This window comes from Tachysurus vachellii, chromosome 18, assembly GCF_030014155.1.
Source record: "Tachysurus vachellii isolate PV-2020 chromosome 18, HZAU_Pvac_v1, whole genome shotgun sequence".
In the NCBI taxonomy this organism is placed as follows: domain Eukaryota; kingdom Metazoa; phylum Chordata; class Actinopteri; order Siluriformes; family Bagridae; genus Tachysurus; species Tachysurus vachellii.
In genome coordinates, this window is record NC_083477.1 from 14,805,242 (window position 1) to 14,824,558 (window position 19,317).

At 37.1% G+C, this 19,317-nt stretch overlaps 1 protein-coding gene across 1 annotated transcript; it reads left to right on the forward strand.

Moving 5' to 3' along the window:
• Positions 1-42: 42 nt before the first annotated feature.
• Positions 43-19,040, forward strand: cfap70 (cilia and flagella associated protein 70). Its single transcript, XM_060892489.1, has 26 exons — positions 43-144; positions 308-491; positions 994-1,092; positions 1,310-1,395; positions 3,103-3,288; positions 4,833-5,015; positions 5,106-5,194; positions 5,605-5,707; positions 5,802-5,939; positions 6,144-6,290; positions 8,451-8,513; positions 8,598-8,689; positions 8,817-8,877; positions 9,861-10,055; positions 10,597-10,728; positions 10,916-11,041; positions 11,202-11,335; positions 11,922-12,037; positions 12,770-12,937; positions 14,868-15,037; positions 15,307-15,459; positions 16,441-16,602; positions 16,788-16,877; positions 18,429-18,530; positions 18,724-18,771; positions 18,954-19,040. The coding sequence occupies exons 1-26, from the start codon at positions 88-90 to the stop codon at positions 19,032-19,034; spliced, it is 3,165 nt and encodes a 1,054-aa protein (XP_060748472.1). The 5' UTR covers positions 43-87; the 3' UTR covers positions 19,035-19,040.
• The last annotated feature ends 277 nt before the right edge of the window (positions 19,041-19,317 follow it).

Consider the following 19,317-nt stretch of genomic DNA (forward strand, 5'->3'; position numbering starts at 1 on the left):
TATGGAAACATCGAGACGCTTGTTTTGGACTTAAGAGAAAAAGTCAACAATTTTCGGAGGGAGTTTCAGCTGATATCGTGGATCGACATGGATCAAGGAGCAACCGGTGCAGTGCAGATGACTGTATTGCGAGGAGAAAATCTGGTAAAATAAATCTTCTGTTGATTTCAGCTACGTATTTGAACTGATTTTCGCTAATTAGTAAATCCTTCAATGCCCATTTTTTTAAACAAAGATCCATATTTATTTTAAAATAAGTATGAATACACGTCCAGATGCTGTACTGCTGCTTTTTCTGTCATTTCAGAGAGGTAACAAAAAACAGCCGTTTCTCAGCTTCGTGCGTGCGGAGTTTAACGGTGTGCTGCTGGGAGACTCGCAGAAAGTGCAGGTGCCTTTGGACGAAGACGTGAATTACAGCTTCACCTGTGACTTTGAATGTTCAGAAGTGACCCACACGCTAGACGATCTGGCTCATAAACCTGTTATATGTGAGTGAATCTGTGTGTGAGTGGAGAAAAGACTTGCTGACTTTTATTACCATGATCGTTTGCTTCCTGTTTGTTAGTATCACTGATAACAGTCCATTTTATCATTAGCCATTTGGACCAGTGGCTCTTAAAGCACCGTCCCAAATCACAATCCACTGTTATGAATGTTATTCTATTTATAAAGTCAATATTCTTTCGTTTTATCCTGTTCATGATAGATTAGAATGGCATCCCACTGCACATTCATGATATCATTCACACTTTTAGTATAGACAATACCTTTACTGACCTAGCACAGGATCAAACCAGAAACTCTGAAGCTGTTATGGACTAATGCTACGTTCTATCACCATGTGGCTCTAGTACTGAGTTCTTATAGACCACAAACTAAATGGGTTGCCAGCTTGGAACTATTATGTTGTTTGCGTGTGCAAGCCTAATTTAATTCCTTCTGCATAGGGTAAAAATTAATTGAAACTTCTCTGTCATTTTGACTTTTTAGTAACACTGTTTGAGGTCTCCCCAAAAGAAGAAAAACAAAAAGAGGAGAAGACGTCTGTCTTGGGCCAAGCTGTTGTGGACATGCTCCCTCTGTTGCATGGTGAGCATTTGCTTATTCTTGTCACACATGTCAAATAGGAAATCTGCATTTTAACAATACTTCACCTGAGAGTTTGTCAGGAAAATAAAAGTTAGTAGCCAATTTTAACACACAAGGTTTAACACACATATGACAATAACAACTGAGATCCTTTTCAGTAGAAAAAATATTTATAAGGGTTTTTTGTTGCTAAGTTTCTGACCTATTTGAACTGTAGGGCAATGTAGCTTCTCCTCCACTGTGGTGCTTCACGCTACACATGGATCACCCTATATCACTGTCTCACAAGACAAAGGAATTAAGGTAAGGTATACTAATTGCTGCATAAAGCCTTCTTGAATAGAATTAGTAAAAAAAAAAAGTAGTCCTTAAAGTACAGTTCCACTCTGTTGCTTATTTGTCTGTTTGTGTTCTGCAATGAGACTGCGCTAAAATAAAACAGAGAACATTTTTTAATATTTATTTTAAGGATATTGTTTTAACCCCTGGTAGAAGGGGGAAAATGTTTTTACTGTGTATTTAAAAACTAGAATATTGTGCACTAGAGTATAAAGTTAAAATTGGGCATGCACATTTAAAATTTGCAGATGCATGCATACACATTTGTCCCTATTTATCTTTTAACAGAGAGGTTACCCTAAATTGATCCAGGCTTATTTAGGGTGAATAATACTTGGGACATGTTTCTGCAGTTGATAGCGATGCTACCTAACAGAAAAAGAGCTACAGGTTTGGGTCTGGGTGGAATTTAACATATTCTTACCACATTAACATGTTTTTTTTGGCATCCCTGGTTTCCACCCTGATAGTAAATGAGTGTGTGTGTGTGTGTGTGTGTGTGTGTGTGTGTGTGTGTGTGTGTGTGTGTGTGTGTGTGTGAATGTTGCTCAGGGATGGACTGGTGTCCCATTTGTAGTAAATCTCTGACAATCTGCACCTAGTGTTCCATGAATTCAGGTTTCACAGTGACCCTGATGGATGTCATAACCATAAAGTTGATTTGCGAAAAAGGATGAAAAAAGGTCAAATTGTTTTCTGAGTTTTCAGTCCAAACTTTTTATTAATCTCTTAAATACCCAGATCTTAGGGAAGATCCACAGGTAAATTTCCGTTAGGTAATTTGCATCGTGGAATGGCACCCAATGAATTTAATGTGAGTTCATAATACAGTGCTGTATTTGCTGTATATAGTAATAGGGTTCTTATTGGATTTGTATGTATTAATAATGAGGATCTAATTTAATTTAATAAAATAATGTTCTATTATGATCTTATTTGTATAAGGCTGCCATGAGTTTTATGCTATTCTTAATGTCAAATATACATTGCATTCTATTGTCCTTTTTAGAAGTCCTATGACATTCTATAGTATAGTTTTTCTAGGAATTTAGTGGATGTGTTTGGTATAATTCTCAAATATTTAGAGCTTTAGATCTCTTTAGAAAGCTAAGTGGGACAACCAAATGAATTTTAATGGGTTTTCATATACAGCTTAGGATATTCCTATGAACTACTGTTGATAAACTATAGACTCCAGCAGAAAAGACAGTGAATTTTGTAACTGTACATTTCCGTATAGTAGTCAAATGATCCCCCACCATTCTGCATGTCCAATGCCAGTTGAGATGGTTTGGGCAGCCAGTCAGTTCTCGCTAGAAATGTATCAGGTATGTCCCACTGGATGGAAACCCTGGGGAAGAGCCAGGCACTGCTGAATAGATTATATCTCTCATTTGGCTTGGGAATATTTGGACAATTCCCAAGTAGGAGCTGGAATCTGTGGCCAAAAATAGAGAAGCGTGGACTGACCTTCTAGAATGTTCCCACAGTAATGGAAAGAAAATGAACAAAAAAATGAATGACTACATTTCTATTAGTTCATATAATTGAAAAATCCACTGTAGTTACTCAATATATGCTTGGACAATAGAGCAATGAGATAAGAGATTGAGGATGAAGATCTTTTTTGTATTTGACTTTTTACTGGACTATGGAATCCTCTTTCCACAGCCAACACTGGAGGTGACAGTCAGTACACCAAAGCCGTTGCTCTCAGACACTCAGCTATCTGAATCTAATCTGTTGGCAGTCACAGTGGAGACGGCTTACTCTGTACCTGAGGTTTGGAATACTGCTGCCAGTGGGCCTCAGTACAGTTATGTAGCTGCTCTGCAAGTCCCCCTAACATCACAAAAGGTAGAAGAAGTTATTACTATATGTATTATGACTGGTTATGAAGGAATAAATAAATAAAAATAAATATAATTTCTTTTGCCAGTCCGTGATAAAAGTGTACCCCAATTTAGTGTCCCTGATCTACTGTAACACACCTACTTTAATGCATCTAATTAGTTGAACCACTTGTGTGGGAGCAGTAAAAACAATAATATGTGTGGGACAGAGAGTACTTTTGGGATCAGGACTGGGAATTTATGCTCTAGACAGAACCATTTTATACACATTGACATTTCTGAGATTATGAATTTTTTTCTCTTTTGGTAGAAATAAATTTTTTTTCATTTCCTCAGTAACATAATATTATTTATAATTGTCATATAATTGTTTCTTGGTGCATTTAAGACTGTATTCTGGCTGTTTTATGGCTAGTGTCTGTAGCACTTTGTGTCTGTGTGCATCTCATGTTTAATGATCCTTGTTTTTGTTCTTCTTATAATTATTATTTTTTAGTCGTTTTGTAAAAATGTCATTTTGCAGCAGTTATACAATGGATATTAAATTCAACACACCCCTGTTAAAATGGTTTCCGTTATGTAAAAAAATCAAACCAAGATAAATCGTCAGAACAAAAATATGATTTACAATCATACAATCATACAATTGTATATTTTCCATCCTCAATGTGAAATTATGACAAACATTTGCATTTTTTTGCCTGTACCTTGGATGGTTCCTCTGGGTACTCTGCTTTTCTTTCACAGTCCAAATACATGCATTTTAGTTTGATTGGCATCTCTAAATTGTCTGTAGCTTGATAATGTGTCTGTGCAATTGTGTCATATGATAGACTGGCATCCTGTCCAGGAAGTCTAATGGAATAGGCTCCAGGTTCCCTGCAACCCAGCAGGATATATAAGTGGTGTAGAATGGATGGATGGAAGAGGTTACAATAAATTGGTTGCATAAGTGTGTTCACCCTTTTATATGATAGATATAGAGGATGTGGCTGTGTTCAGGATGGATCTCACTTATGTCCAAGCTCAAGTTCAAAATCAATGAAATGATTCTGATTAACCCCAAATAACTTTCCACTGATTTTTAGTAATTTGTCTGCATTTCCATGGTTTCATCTGACTACTAAAAAGATGCAAAGAGCTTACAAAGAATGTATGTCTTATCTTACTTGTTGAAATGAAACAGAAATGTTAGAATATGTTTTCCTAAAAAGAAATGGGAAAATATTGTCAAGTGAAGCTGTCCCATGCATTTACCCAAAATGAGTGGTGTAATAGAATCAAATGCTGCTTCAACAAATTATTTAGTTGGGGTGTGCACACTTGGGTTATTGTAATTTTGTTATTTTTCATTTGTTTGTTTTTTATTTAATTTTCTTAGATTGTAATTTCACACTGAGGGAGGAAACACTGCAACATGATTTAGCTTGGTTTCATTATTTTACATCACAAAATCCTGCTATTTTAAAATTCCACTTTTATTCATAGCCAAACGCTTAAATGTGAATATAAAATGCAAAAGTAAAAAAAAAAAATGTTCTTTTTCAGAAAGAGCAGTTATTGTTGTTCTCCAATGGCATATTAAAAATGGGTGGTGAAAGAGAGCCTGTGCCTAGAGGCAAAAAATGGCCCCTTGGTTCATTTCTTGCCCCAGATGCCCATTTCATCCCAGGCATGTTCATTGTTGACGAGCCTGTTAAACTGGAGCATATTGACCGTAATACTGTTGAGGTATGCCTGGATGTTTTAAATGAATTCTTTTCTAATAAGACAAGTTTGATGTTCATGCAGTGACAGCTAATTAACATGTCTGTGTAACAGGGTGAAGTATTCCAAGCTAACGCTGAGTGCAACAGAAAAAGAGTGAGCTGGGATACAGAGCGTCGCTGTTTTATTGATTCAGCTACATGGTTTGAAAACACTTTTGTGCTTAATAACTGCCTATTTTACTGTAATCCACTGTTTTTCATCCCAACTCTTACTGGATCAGGTTTAGGTTAGTTTGCAAACTGTGAAGAACAAAGTGTTCATAAAAATATCAATAATCTATCTTTTGCAAAGTTAAAATGATTTTGAGTTTGATGTCATTTTGGTTTGGGTATCAGCTATGCTTATGTTGACAACCTCAGCCAAGATAGATCATGTCCAACCTGGAATTCTAGATTAAATGACCATTGCAGATTTTCTGATCTGAGGTCCTGGCTTCTGAGTACACTGAAACGAGGCATAGCTCCCCAGGAACTGGGTGTACTTGCTTTTCTTTTGTCTTTGTATTATTAAGATCGTCCTTCCAATGACAGTGTTGGTTGTTGTGTGTCAGTTTGTCCGACAGAATTGTTGAATGCAGGTTGTGGCCAGTGGAAGTTATGAGATATACGCAGTCTTCCAAAGCAAAAGGAGGAAAAGTAGGCAAAGAAAAAACGGTAAGCAATGAAGTAAGAAACTGTATATCTATCTAATATGCTATTTCCTTATTATGCTTTTTTATGAATTATTCTTCTTTGCATTTGCATACAGCAACTGGAAGATGACATTCAGATTTCTTTTCATGGAGTTGCCTATGTCGACTTTGCACCTTTGCTGTATCCTGGAGTCAAGCGTATCCGTGGAGCGTACAGAATCCACCCATTCTCTGAATCTGACCTACTAAAGAAAGTAGGAGTGGGCATCATCCCATACAGACTTTTACACTGAAATAATTTACATTGATTACCACACATATACTGTATAATTAAAAATCAAACAGTTTCTCTAGTAGTGCTTCCTTGATTATTTTTGATTAGCCTCTATCATATTTTTCACAAATTATTTGCTCTACCATTGTACTTCATTTGGGGTTTAACCGAGTTTATGTTGAAGACCAACAGGCAGGCAAGTGTGGTGAGCGAGAGCATGAAGTCACAGCTATCAGAAGCTCGTCTTCGTCCAACTTCATTAACCCCCTGCAGGGCAGCATCCAGCAAAGTGTTGGGAAACAGAAGAGACAGTAAAGAAGAAATAAAAAAGGTATATACTATTCAATGTAATGTGTATGTAAGATTCTATAGAGCCAGGGTTCCCAAATTGTGGTTAAAAGACTCCAAATAGACATTGGACAAATATAATTTTATGTGATCCCATGCTGTGAGCACTATACTTTTTTTTGTAAATTTTGTAGATTTTATAGTATGTCAGTAACAAGTGTAACTGTGACTCAAAAAACAAAGTGATGTTCCTTACACAGACCTACATATCTAGTTGGATGAGCAAAGGACATCAGCAGCAGTCTGTACTATGCTCTGTATATTTAAATTTTTCCCCACACAAACTCAGCAGGATCAGCTTATAAAGGGCTGCTGATAAATTGAGTTGAGAATGTACAGAGAATGACTGGCCGGGATGGAAATGAATAGACTATTCAATTCCAGTGGATTCTTACCATAAATGTCCATGTCCAGTGGTGCCCTTATTATTATGTGAGCAAATATGAGTGACATATTAAAAATAAAACAGGCAACTTAAATACAACTTAAATAAAGTTTTAATTCCATATTTTAGTGAAAGTGTAGGTTTGTTGTCCAATTCAGCTTTAAGGTAATATTATTTTTTTCTCTGTTGAGCAAAAGGAAGAAACTGTGAGAGGGTTCAGTTGCTTTGAAAAGTGACTCTGAACAGCACATTATCAATGAAATTATGACATTTGATAAAGAAAAGCAATTTAAACGTGCTTCATGAAGCTGTGTAGAGATGCAGATGCCCACTTATCATCTCCTATGTGGCGCAGCTTGGTGGCTCATATCCTCTGTGCTTGGATCCGGATCTGTAACAAAAACAGGCTTCCAAAAGCAATTAGTTGTAAAAAGAAGCAGATTGGTGGCTTCACTGCAGATGGTTGATCGTCATGACACCAAGAGAGCATCAGTTTCCTGCCACGTCGACACACTCTAATGCCTTTTACATACCTACATGTCCTAGCCTTACAAGTAGGGATTAAACAAGATCCTTAGATAGATAGATTGGATATTTATTCTTTTTAAAAAAAAGGGTCACCCTGCAAGTCTAATACCTGCCAGATACCCATGCAGCACCTTCAGGAAACAACACAGAGTAACACAGGCAACTTGAAATCAGCACAATAACAGAAGGCTTGGAAAAGACAATTAGTGTGACCTGAGCAAATACTTTGTAATGAATAGACTGAATAAAAAGTCCTTTTAAACACTGTGTGTCAACAAATGCCAAATTTAGTATTGGACATAGATTAGACTATACTTAAATCCAATCAGTTTTACTATTAAACCTAAGCTGCTGAAGCATACATGCTCAGATTTTGGATCAGTGTCGCTTCAAACTGTGATTAAAATCTATGTAACTGACATTTTATTATTGAATATTACTGAATATTTATTTTTATTTTTTTACTTGCTATTTTCAGGCTTTTATTAAAGAAAGCTCTATTTTACTACACTCATGAGTATATGCCTTTACAACAGTTTAACTCACTGTTTAAACTTAAAATGAGATGCAGCTTCTCACAAGCTTTCTCACATTTAGTATTTCTATACTAACATTTATAACTTTGAATATATCTCACACAGAGACTGCTGGGAAAACCTCTCATGCACCACTCTGTACAGAAGCAGCACAAAAATCGATCTAGTTTAGTTACAAGTTACCAGCATGTGTGTACGTATCAGGTTAGACCATGCACCTGTGTGTGGCATTATAACAAGCAAAATCCTGTCATACTGAATGTTGACCATATGCCACTGGCTGTCCCAAAGGCCTTCTCCTCCAGGTCTGTTCTGAACACTTGCTCTAATTATTGACCACCTGTTCCTCACTATTACTCCCACTGTGTCACATTTTTACTTTGCATATACATTATACCCATCTGATATGTTGTTGTTGTTCTTGTTTTGTCTTGCATGTATTGTTAGCTCCAAGTCTCAGCTCCAAGTTTTTTTTAGCTTATTTTTCTATATATTGTTTTAGTTTTACGTGTGGTTCTGAAAACTTTCTGCCTGTTGCATGGTGAATTTACTTGATATTTGGTTGTTTGACTGTGTTCTGTACTGAACTATGAACCTGTGCTTTGACAACTATTTATTTCGATCATCTATTAGGAGTAAATGATAAATAAATAGAAATGGCACTCCAGCAAAGATATAATTGCTATCTTTACAGACAATACCTGGAAAAGCAGAGAGTGTGACCGACGTTGAACTGCAAGTGAATACAGATGCTCAGGTTGGTCTGTTTGATCAAAAAAGAATACTGAACCTTTCAGACTTTTAGACAATTTTGTGCAGCTAATGGGAAATGTATTGATAGATGTATGCAGATGCGAGATCATACATCGTTATTGAAATTGCTTTGGAGAAACCGTTGGTTCCAAAAAGACAGCCAGAGGAGCTAGCAAGAAGGTAATTGTTACTTTTTTAAATTACTTTAAATATCTAGTATATTTTATATGTTATATTGTGTGTTGGAATGGCATTAAGAGATTATATGCACTGACTGAATGCTTTTGTGAACCTGTTTGTGCTGTAGAGTGAGGGACCTGGTTCCTCCCAGGCCTCCACGACACTGGCATGCAGCCGGAGCAGAGAGAGTAAGAGAGAAGCAACATACACACACATGCACACTCTCTCCCTCTCACTCTCTCACTCTCTCTCTGTCTCTCTCTGTCTCTCTCTCTCTCTCTCTCTCCCTATTTGAATCCATGCTCTGTCCATTTGTCTGTGTTGCTCTCCTGTGGAAAGTGAACTAAATTTATGTTAGTTACGCCCTGAATACACTGACTCTCTTTAAAGGGACAGTTTGTCTTGTACAGTTTCTGTTGCTTGCAAAACAAATGCTTAATAATTTATTATAATGCGCTTTCATCTTCAATGAAACCGTTCAGCTGACCTCATCTCTTCAGTTGTTACATATGCCTGTATAATTTACCAAAACATGAAAACAGTCTCACTCAATTTTGCATTTTTTTGTCTCAAATGTTAAAATAACCTACATTTTTCTGTTACAAATACATAAACTCAGACTAAGATTCAACAACTTGAGTCTTAATATTTGAATCTAATATTAATATGTTTGTAATAGTAAGTTAAATCTCACATTTATTTTGTTTATATTACACTATTTCTCCATGGCATATCTTACAGTCCTAGTGAAGGATACATTACCTCTGTTCCCATCAGTCCTAATGAATGAGGCTTGACCTGTGTGACTGTCACTCACAGTCATTCCCAGTAAAGATGGTGTGACCTCCTTCCTAGTAGAGCTAGCATGGCTTTCAGGGACAGGGACAGTGAATGGCCTGGTCAAGCTAGTACTTCAAAACTCTTTAACTCTGTGATTATTGAGACTCTCTCTCTCTGTCTCTCTCTCTCTGTCTCTCTCTCTCTCTCTCTCTCTCTCTCTCTCTCTCTCTCTCTCTCTCTCTCTCTCTCTCTCTCTGTCTCTCTCTCTCTCTCTCTCTCTCTCTCTCTCTCTCTCTCTCCTATTCTACAATGCTACAATGTTTATACCCTTTAAATGCATTTAAATACACCTGGTAAAAAAATAATTAGTCTGCGTGGGTTTTTGGTGCAGTCTGTGCAGGAATACCAGGCACAGATAATGAACGTAGCAGCGCAGGTGTTGCAGCAGTATGAGCAGATGTTTGGAGCTGCATTCGTTCCTTGTGCCAAGCCTCTCGACCCTGCTACCCAAGAGCAGCGCAAAACTCAGTTGTTCGGAGAGCTGAACTGCTCTGGGAAATACTTCGCCTTTAAGGAGCAAATGAAAGTAGGTTATGAGTTGGTGTGACTTGAAAACATTAAAGTGTTCTGTTACAGGAAAATAATTAACAGCAAAGTGGCACCATGCAGCATGACGTGAAAATTACATATGTTATGTTCCTATATCAGAATGTCTGTATGTGTTTATATAGCACCTCAGTTTGAAAATACATTTTTTGGTTATTAAAGAATGGCACAGCATACGCTATTGTTGTGGAACATCCATGAAACCTGAGTTATAATACTACTGCCAGATTAACTGTTACAAGTAAATAAATTCAAAATTGAATTATATATTGACACATACACAAATATATACAGTACAACATGTTGTGAAATGCTTTTTGACTGTCTGGTTCTTATAAAACATAAAATAAAAAAGAATAAAAGAAATAGCTACAAACTACATAGAAATATCCATTATCCATATTAAATATTAATAAAATTATGTTATATACCCTGTTATATAACATAAGGTATATAACCTGCTTTAGTAGACTTTACTTTATACATAGGATGACCAGTTTATTGATTTTGTCTGTTCCAAGTATTCAGTAGTACGAATTGTGCGTGAGAAGATGCTGAGAACGGAGGCTTTCACCAACCCAGAGCAGCTGCAGGCTTTTTTGAGTCAACTTTACAGCTTCCTGGTGGATGAGATGCATGTTGCACTTAATAAGGTGTGGCAATGACTTTCTGGTCAAGTTAATTACTTGGTTGTCTGGCTTGTGATGTATCTACTATCTGTATATTCCTGTCTGTGAATGCATGCTTGTTGGAATAATGGTCATTGGACACTAGAACACTTTTTGAAAATGATTTTAAAATCAGACTGGCAAACAGCTTTTCTCCCTGACCATCCTGCAGACCTTATCAGCTGAAGAACAAGAGCTCCAGGCTCAGCCCCTGCTGGACTGCAATCAGCTTAGGCAATTTGCCAAAGAGGCTCTGCTACATGAGGATTATCAGCTAGCTGCCCACTATTACCAAGAGGTTCATGTCACTTATTCCGATAATCTTATTAATAGTTTTGCTTTGTGATAAGAATCAAGAATTTGTCTTGGTGTGTTGGTGCATAGTAATAATAGAGAAGAAGCATTAATATAAAAAAAATAAAACTAAAAACCATTCAAAACCATTTCTCTCTTTGCAGCAACTGGCTCAAGACCGAAGCAATCCATCCCACTGGTTTGATTATGGTGTGCTTTACATGTGCACTGCTGAATATGTGAAGGCAAAGGAGTGTTTCCATCTGGCCGTGTCTGTAGACCAAGAGCACATACCCAGGTGTGAAGTTCATAGTTTGTGTTGCATTTCATTGTGAAACATGTGATACATAGACAAATGTATGTGGACACCTGACCACTGCATCCATATATCAGTCTTCTTCAAACTGCTGCCACTAAAGTTGTATGTACACAAATAGATTGGATGTCTTTATATGCTGCACTCATATTTCCCTTCACTGCAACAAAGGGGCCCAGTTATGTTCCAGAATGATAACGCTCCAGTGTGCAAAGCAAGAATGTTATGGAAGAATTTGTGTGTCTTGCACAGAGCCCTGACCTCAACCCCACCAAACACATTTAAGTTGAACTAGAACACTGTCTACACATCAGGCCTGCTCATCCAATGTCAGTGCCTGCCTTCACTAAAGCTCTTGTAGCTGAATAAATGCAAATCCCCACAGCCATGATACAACAGCTAGAGGAAAGCATTCCCAAAAGAGTGGAGCTTATTATAGCAAAGGAACTAAATCTGGAAAGGGATGTTTAAAAAACACTTATGATTGTTATGGTCAGCTGTCCACAAAGCCATATAATGTACACATATGTAAAAATCAATTCTTGAAATGTTCACTTGTCTTCTCCAGCTTACTTCTGTGTGGAATTCTGTCAGAAATGAACAATTGTTGTGAAGAGGCAGAGACCTTTTTCGAAAGAGCCACATGTATCAATTCAAGCTCCGTGGTCACCTGGACCACATTTGGTAAGACCAGTATGAAATAAGTAATGCTACTGTTGTTTTTTTTCTTTCTCCCACCACTACCAACCAGCTCTTTAATACCATATGGCAGCCAGGAAAGGTGAAATCTAACACATGCTTCTATATGAATACCAACTTCATCTTTTTAAACTGCTCATGAGCTGCACACATGGAGGAAAGTGTTATCTGTAAACTTCCACATACATGAGCTCTCTGACACCCACAGTTGGCTGGTGTCACTGTGATTGACAGGGAAGAGACAGTATGCTCCCACACAAGAGCATAGCCAGGTTTGCTGTATTGGCTATGAGCCATGGGTGTTCATGATCTTGATCATTATGAGAAACGATATTTAAAGTGTTCCTGTAATAATTTAAATATAAAATAATTTATATATAAAACACCCAGTTGGGTATAACAGCAAAGTTGTTATTGACAAATCTGCTCATGTGCTGGCCAGTTTTGCAAAGCCTTCAACGAAGTACATCTGGTCAAAACCTGGCTTTTATTTTACTGGAGACTCATAAATGTGAAAATGATTGTCAAGGCAAACATGGATTAATAGCCACAAAAACAGTTGACTTTAAGTTGGCCTGGTATACAAAGATCAGTTAGGGTTACTGTGTCTAAATTATATTTCTCTATATCATGCCTGGATCCATCTGGGTATAAACACATCCCAGTGAAGGCCTGTCTTATCATTATCTCCAAAATAGATATGTTTTATGTGTGCAGGCTTGTTTTACTTGGCCCAGGAGAACTTCATCCAAGCAGAAATGGCTTTCATGGAAGCAACTAAGCAGCAGAGAGCAGCCCTGGAGTGTAGCAGCCCAGAGCAGACAACAAAGACTGTGTGTGACAGTAACACTCATTCAGAAGATAATAAGCTGGTGGATGAACCAGGTGAATTATTTCTTATTTCATGGTTCAGTAAATGGTACTGTTCTTGGGCTTTATACAATACAATCTACTCATTTTTCAGATTTCTATAGATGTCAGATCTACATTTAATGAAGTTAAGCTTCTATTTATAGAACAGTTAAATGGCACAATCTAATTCTCGTTGAAGCTCATTCTAGTTTTTGCACGTAATCTGAATTCTTCTGCAGAAATCCCCAAAGACTTTATTAAATTCTAACATTAGATTACTAAGCTACAAGAAGACATGTGAAGCCTGATAAATGTATGTTTTTGAACTGCTCATGTAGTAGTAGTAGTAGTAGTAGTAGTAGTAGTAGTAGTAGTAACAATATTGTAGCCTAAGTGGTAACTTTGACCATTCGGAAGCTAGAGCTTAGTTTAGGCAATTACCTCAGCCTGTAGCAGTTTTTATTTTATTTTCATGTGAAGAATAAAATTTTTCCAATTTTTCATGTGAAAAATAAAATTATTCCAACTAGATTTGTAAAGTTCGTCACGACAAACGTTGATGTTGGCTTTGAGGATGCAAGTACAAAGGCCGGTGCTTTTTGGAGGAGAGTGGACATAAGGGTTAGTTTAACTTTTGGAGGCAAGTGGACAGAAAGCTAGGGTGCAGAAACATTTGGAAGTAAGTGGAGATGAGCATGTGGCATCATCTGAATACTCTTGAGGAAGTTCCCCACATTGGGCTGAGTGTTTTGATATGTCACATGTCGATGACTGCATATCATGAGTTTTGTATTCAGTGAATGAATTGAGCCTAAATGTAGACATCACGTGACATCAGAATACATGTGAGGAAGTTCCCTTCATTGTTCTGAGTGTTTTGATATGTCACATGTACATGTTGTAAAAAGTTTTTTGATTTTGCATATATTGGGTGCGGGGCTGCGGCACAACCGAAAGGCCAGTCGGTGCACCAATTTAAAAGTCTGTTCAGAGTATCACCCTAAAGGAGCTGGTCGAGTTTGGTGTAAATAGTTCGAAAGCTTGCCGAGTTATAAACCTCCAAATTTTATAATGGGAGTCTATGGGAAAAAAGGCCAATTTGAGACCCAGTACCAGAAGTACCAGTACTCGGATCGCTTAGGAAAGTAATAGCAACAAACTTCAGACCAGGGTCTACAACATATCCGAATTTGGTGCATGTGGCTCGAAAGCTCTAGGAGGAGTTACTCTTGATAAATTTTTGTCTAAGCTTAAATAGGAAAACAGAATGTTGGCTTCTACAAAGCCAACATAATAACCCAAAACACTTTCTACATTTTCTGGTAAATCAGCATGGAAAATGCAAAGAGAACTTTCTCCATGAAACACTACGAGTACAAAGATTTGTCTCTACATTTAGGCTCAATTCATTCACTGAATACAAAACTCAAGATATGCATTCACTTAATGTTTCACCTCTTACACTCAAATCTAAAACATATTGCCAAAGGTTTGTGGACACATGGTGAACATTCCAGTTTTGATTTAGTCCTCCCTTTGTTATGACCTCCACTCTTCTGGGAAGTCTTTCCTCAAGATTTTGGAACATGGCTGTTGGGATTGTACTCATTCAGCCAGTAGAGAATTCAGACATTGGTGTCAAGCCTGGTGTGCAGTGTTTCCATTCATCCCAAAGGTGTTTAATGGGGTTGAGGTCAGGACTCTGTGCAGCACACTAGAGTTCTTTCATGTCAACCGTAGCACACAATGGATTATGGATTTTCCTCACTGCACAGGTGCATTGTCATACTAAATCCTGTCTGGATCTCTTAGTTCTCTCAATTTTACCAGTGAAGGTAAAATTCTAATGCTACAATAAATGAAGACATTCTACACATTTTTATTATTTTTTTCCCACATTGTCATGACCTTCATGATGGAATACACAGTAGCTAATATCAGGCTAACAGTTTTGATTTTGCAGCTGTGAAAGAACACACAGGTGAGACAGAAGGACAGGACAAACCTCAGAGCAGGCAGAAAGTCAGAGCAGAAGAGGATGACAAAACAAGAGACCATCAGTCTTCCCCTGGAGTTAGCACCACCATCTACATGGAGACGGCAAAGTTTCTACTAGAGAGTTATGCCTTACAGGTGATCCAAAGCCCTCCAAAGTTATAAAATTATATTTAGCAAAGAAAAATACTCACTGATATTATGAAGCATTTTGAAACAGATCAGATGTTTTTTAGTGGACTGCATAGTGGACTGTGGACTAGTAGTGAACTGCATCACATCACCTTGCTTTTGATTATTTTCATGTAACAGCGTTCCTTAATATGATTTATTCCTTAGATAGTGGATTATATGTAATTGTATGCTGAATGTAATTATATTCGTGTGTGTGTGTGTATGTATCCAAGATGGCTCAGAGGGCTTTGGCTCAGGAGTTGTTGTGTCCAGATGGAGGGCCAAGCAGCTCATATTATTTGGCGCTGACCCAAATACAGCTGCTGAGAGGAGAGTACAGCAGTGCTGAGGCGAGTCTGCAGCAGGCCCTCAGTCATAACTTTCAAGTATGTGATGTGTCTTCTGGATTATTAGTCTATAAGCACAATACGTTTTTTAACATTCAAGTAGAAAGTATAAAACATCTGCTCATATAATGAGTTACTGTTTAATTAAACGTAGAGCAAACATTATGCTTTAACCTTGATTAAACTTTGAAAACTGGATGGAATAAATCAGGATTGCATTTAAGCTACCTGGTTAACACTGTAGAGAATGAAAGGTTCTGCTTAAGGTCCAAAACATACAAACTCAACTGTGAAACATGGTGGCGGTAGTGTTCTGGCTTGGGCTTGCATAGCTGGTTCTGGAACAGGCTCAGGGGAAACGTGGAAGGTTTTAGTTTGGCCGAGTCAATCACAAGACCTTTACCCAATTGGGCATCATTTCACCTCCTGAAGAAGAGACTGAAGGAAGAAACCCTTCCAAATCAATGCAAAAGCAAGCCTGGAAAAGCATAACAATAGAAGAATACAACAGTTTAACATTTAGTGTTAAATCTATAATGAATTCAGATGTTACGCTAATTTATGAGACTGTATATGACTGTAGAAAGGACATTAGTTATAATCAAGATAGTTTCTGATGTCACACTCTTTTGTGTTATAATGATTTATAATTACACTCTCTGGTGAAACTCAAATGAGGATGGGTTTCCTTTTGAAGCTTCCTCATACCATCTCAGGTAATTTTTCCTTGCCATATTCACCTGAGGCTTGCTCATTAGGGATAAATACAAATAAATGTAAATATAAGTCTAATATAAAATATTGAACTTGAACTTTCTTATACTCTGTGAAGTTGCTTTGAGATGCTTTGGATATCGACAAAATTACATAAACATTTGTTTTTAGCTGATGCCAAATATGGTTAATCTGTCCAGTTCTTTGTGAAGCACTGATTATAACATTTTGTGTTAGAACTTAGAATCAGTGCGATTTACCCTGTAAGATGCTAAATGTGATTTTTTTGTTGTTGTTGTTGTTCAGAACCCTGATGCGTGGGCTCTCTGTGGTCACATGTACTATATGATAAAGGATTACAATCAAGCTCAAGAGTCTTATGAGAGAACGCTTGATTTTGTAACAGATGCTTCAGACACGCATACTGTTTACCTGCGTCTGGGCTCCATCTACTTACAAAAAGAACAGGTGAGATAACACCTGCTTCACAAACAGTGTGTTCTTCATTATACATTATACAAGGCTTTTCTGAGATAAATCAAAGTGGCTGGATATGTGGAATAATGTTTCTTTTAATTACTAGACATATATTAGACAATTAAATGATGTGCATGACTAAAAGGCATTTTCAATCTGTTTACATGCCATTGTAGTATGAGAAAGCAAAGCCTACATACCTGCTTGCCTGTAAGAGTTCTCCCTCCTGTCTCACCTGGCTCGGGCTGGGGATTGCCTGCTACAGGGTAAGTACATAATTCACAATCGAGAAAGATGGTGACATCACATCTACAACAAACCTATAAACACTTACTGGAAGACCAGCACAACCTTGACTGTATAACTTCATTTAAAAAAAAAAGGCACTGATTTGTCAAATGTTATATATCAGAAGGTGTACAGAAGATGCTTTTAAACATTAATGAAAGGAGTTTTATATCTCAGCACTTTATAAGTCCATTTTCTCAGTATTCTGATGAGCTGCTTCAACAGAGATCTAAAAGAGAGGCTTGTTAGTGAGCAACTGTTACAACATACACACACCATTCACTTTATTAGGAATGTTTGAATACATTTACAGCATTTGGCAGATACCTACATACCTACACATTTGTCTATATATCCAATCAGCCAATCACATGGCAGGTGTACAGTGCAAAACAATAAATCATCCAGTTAATGATCACATCAAACATCAGAATGACATGACTGTTGGTGCCAAACAGACCAGGCAACATTTTTCGAATCTGCTCGTGTATAGTTTCTACAATGACAAAAGGACCCATGCCCCCCTTTCCCATCTCCCTCCACTTGGTACCTGTATCCACTCAAATTAAATTCAGCCTTGAGCTTACATACAAGACCATGCCAGGAACAGTACTCCCCTAACTCACTCTCCTTGAGGTTTATGTTCCTCCTGCAACCTGTAAACAGTTAATGCTCCTACTCTGTGAGCCATGATGTCCCTTTCAGGAACTTTCAACCTGACTATTCCTCAGCGATGGAATGTAATTCCAAGTAACCAGCTCTCTACTCTGCATACTTTGCTTTTTTAACACTCAATTAAAATCTTATATGGTAGTTTGTAACTACTTCTGTTGACCTCTGTTTGATATGTTGCTATGCTTGTATTTCCTAATTAATAAGTCACTTACGATAAAAGTATCTGCTAAATAAATACATATAAATGTAAGAGTTTCACTATATAAAATGAATGCAGCATATTCTAAGATGCTATTCAAATGCTTGTTCGTTATTGTAAATGTGGTTACTTGAGATACTATAATCTTCCTGTCAATCAAATCAAATCAAAATCCTGACAGTTTCTGAAATACTCAAACCAGCCTGTCTGGCACCAACAATCGGAATCCCAGTTTGAATCCCAGCTCCACCAAGCTGCCACTGATGGACCCCTGAGCAAGGCCCTTAGCCCTCAATTGCTCAGTTGTATAAATTGAAATAAAAATGTAAGTCACTCTGGATAAGGGAGTCTGCTAAATGCCTGAAATGAAATGTAACCTGGATCTGCTTGATTGTATGAATTGCGCTGTGGCTGAGTGTCTGATTGGATAATTACATGAATGACGACATTCTTCACATTCAGATCTTCAATAAAGTGTTGGTTAAATGTAAATTATAATAAGAACTAACTAATTTTGTGAACATTCCACTAGGTTAAATATATAATAGTGTCCCATTCAAAAGGGTCTTGTTTTATGACCTGCATGTTTGAAAATATGATAAACATTTCATTACGGTGGTTCTCCCATATGTCATTTGTTTGTTTGTGGAATTAGTTGGGGGAGTTGACTGAGGCTGAGGATGCCCTGACTGAAGCTAATGCCCTCAATAACAGGAACCCTGAAGTCTGGGGCTACCTGTCACTGATTTGTTTACAGGTATGTAATAATTTAAATATTTTTCACTAATTTTTGACAATTCTGTTAATATCACTGTGCTGTTAAAAATAATCACAATCAGCTAAAGAAACAGTATCTCTGCTTTATGTCATGTTATTTACCTAGAACCGCATGCTGAATTCTGTTTTTTCCTTTACTTGGTTAACTTTAATGCACATTATTGCTTTTTCAGACTGGAAGGAAACTTGAAGCAGAGCAGTCATACAAGTATGCTGTAAAGGTTGGTTGTCTTTTTAAATAGGTTTATTGTTGATGTAATCTTTTGAATAATACTCAAAAAAAAAAAAAAAAAAAAATATATATATATATATATATATATATATATACATAATAAAAACATAAATATACATAAAGATTTGTATGAATGTAAATAGGTCATCTACATGTACTGATCTTTGACAGTTCAAGGCGTCTGAGACACTGCTGCAGGAGATTACAGATGTGCAGAAACTTGTGGGGTTTGGAAATCCAGGTTTTTCATAAAATATGTACACACCACAACTTTTTAAGCAGATGTCTTCATTTATTCTGTCTTCTGCTAAAGAAGTATTCAAATAAAGCATCATCCTTTTTCAGAACTGAGTGTTTATTATTATTATTATTATTATTATTATTATTATTATTATTATTATATGGTTGAACTCCTAGCAATTAGTAATTAGTAATTTTCTTAGCAGCGTTTATGTGCACCCATATGTGCATTGATTTGGTCTGTTATCCCAAGCAAGATGTATTCCTGCATTGCACGACCTTGCCCAAGATGGAG

Excerpts from the sequence above, each read along its gene's own strand:
- cfap70 (XM_060892489.1), top strand. The coding sequence starts at position 88 with ATGGATCAAGGAGCAACCGGTGCAGTGCAGATGACTGTATTGCGAGGA. Across the intron at positions 1,396-3,102 it reads CACAAGACAAAGGAATTAAG|CCAACACTGGAGGTGACAGT; the intron begins GTAAGGTATACT and ends CTCTTTCCACAG. Across the intron at positions 8,690-8,816 it reads CCAGAGGAGCTAGCAAGAAG|AGTGAGGGACCTGGTTCCTC; the intron begins GTAATTGTTACT and ends TTTGTGCTGTAG.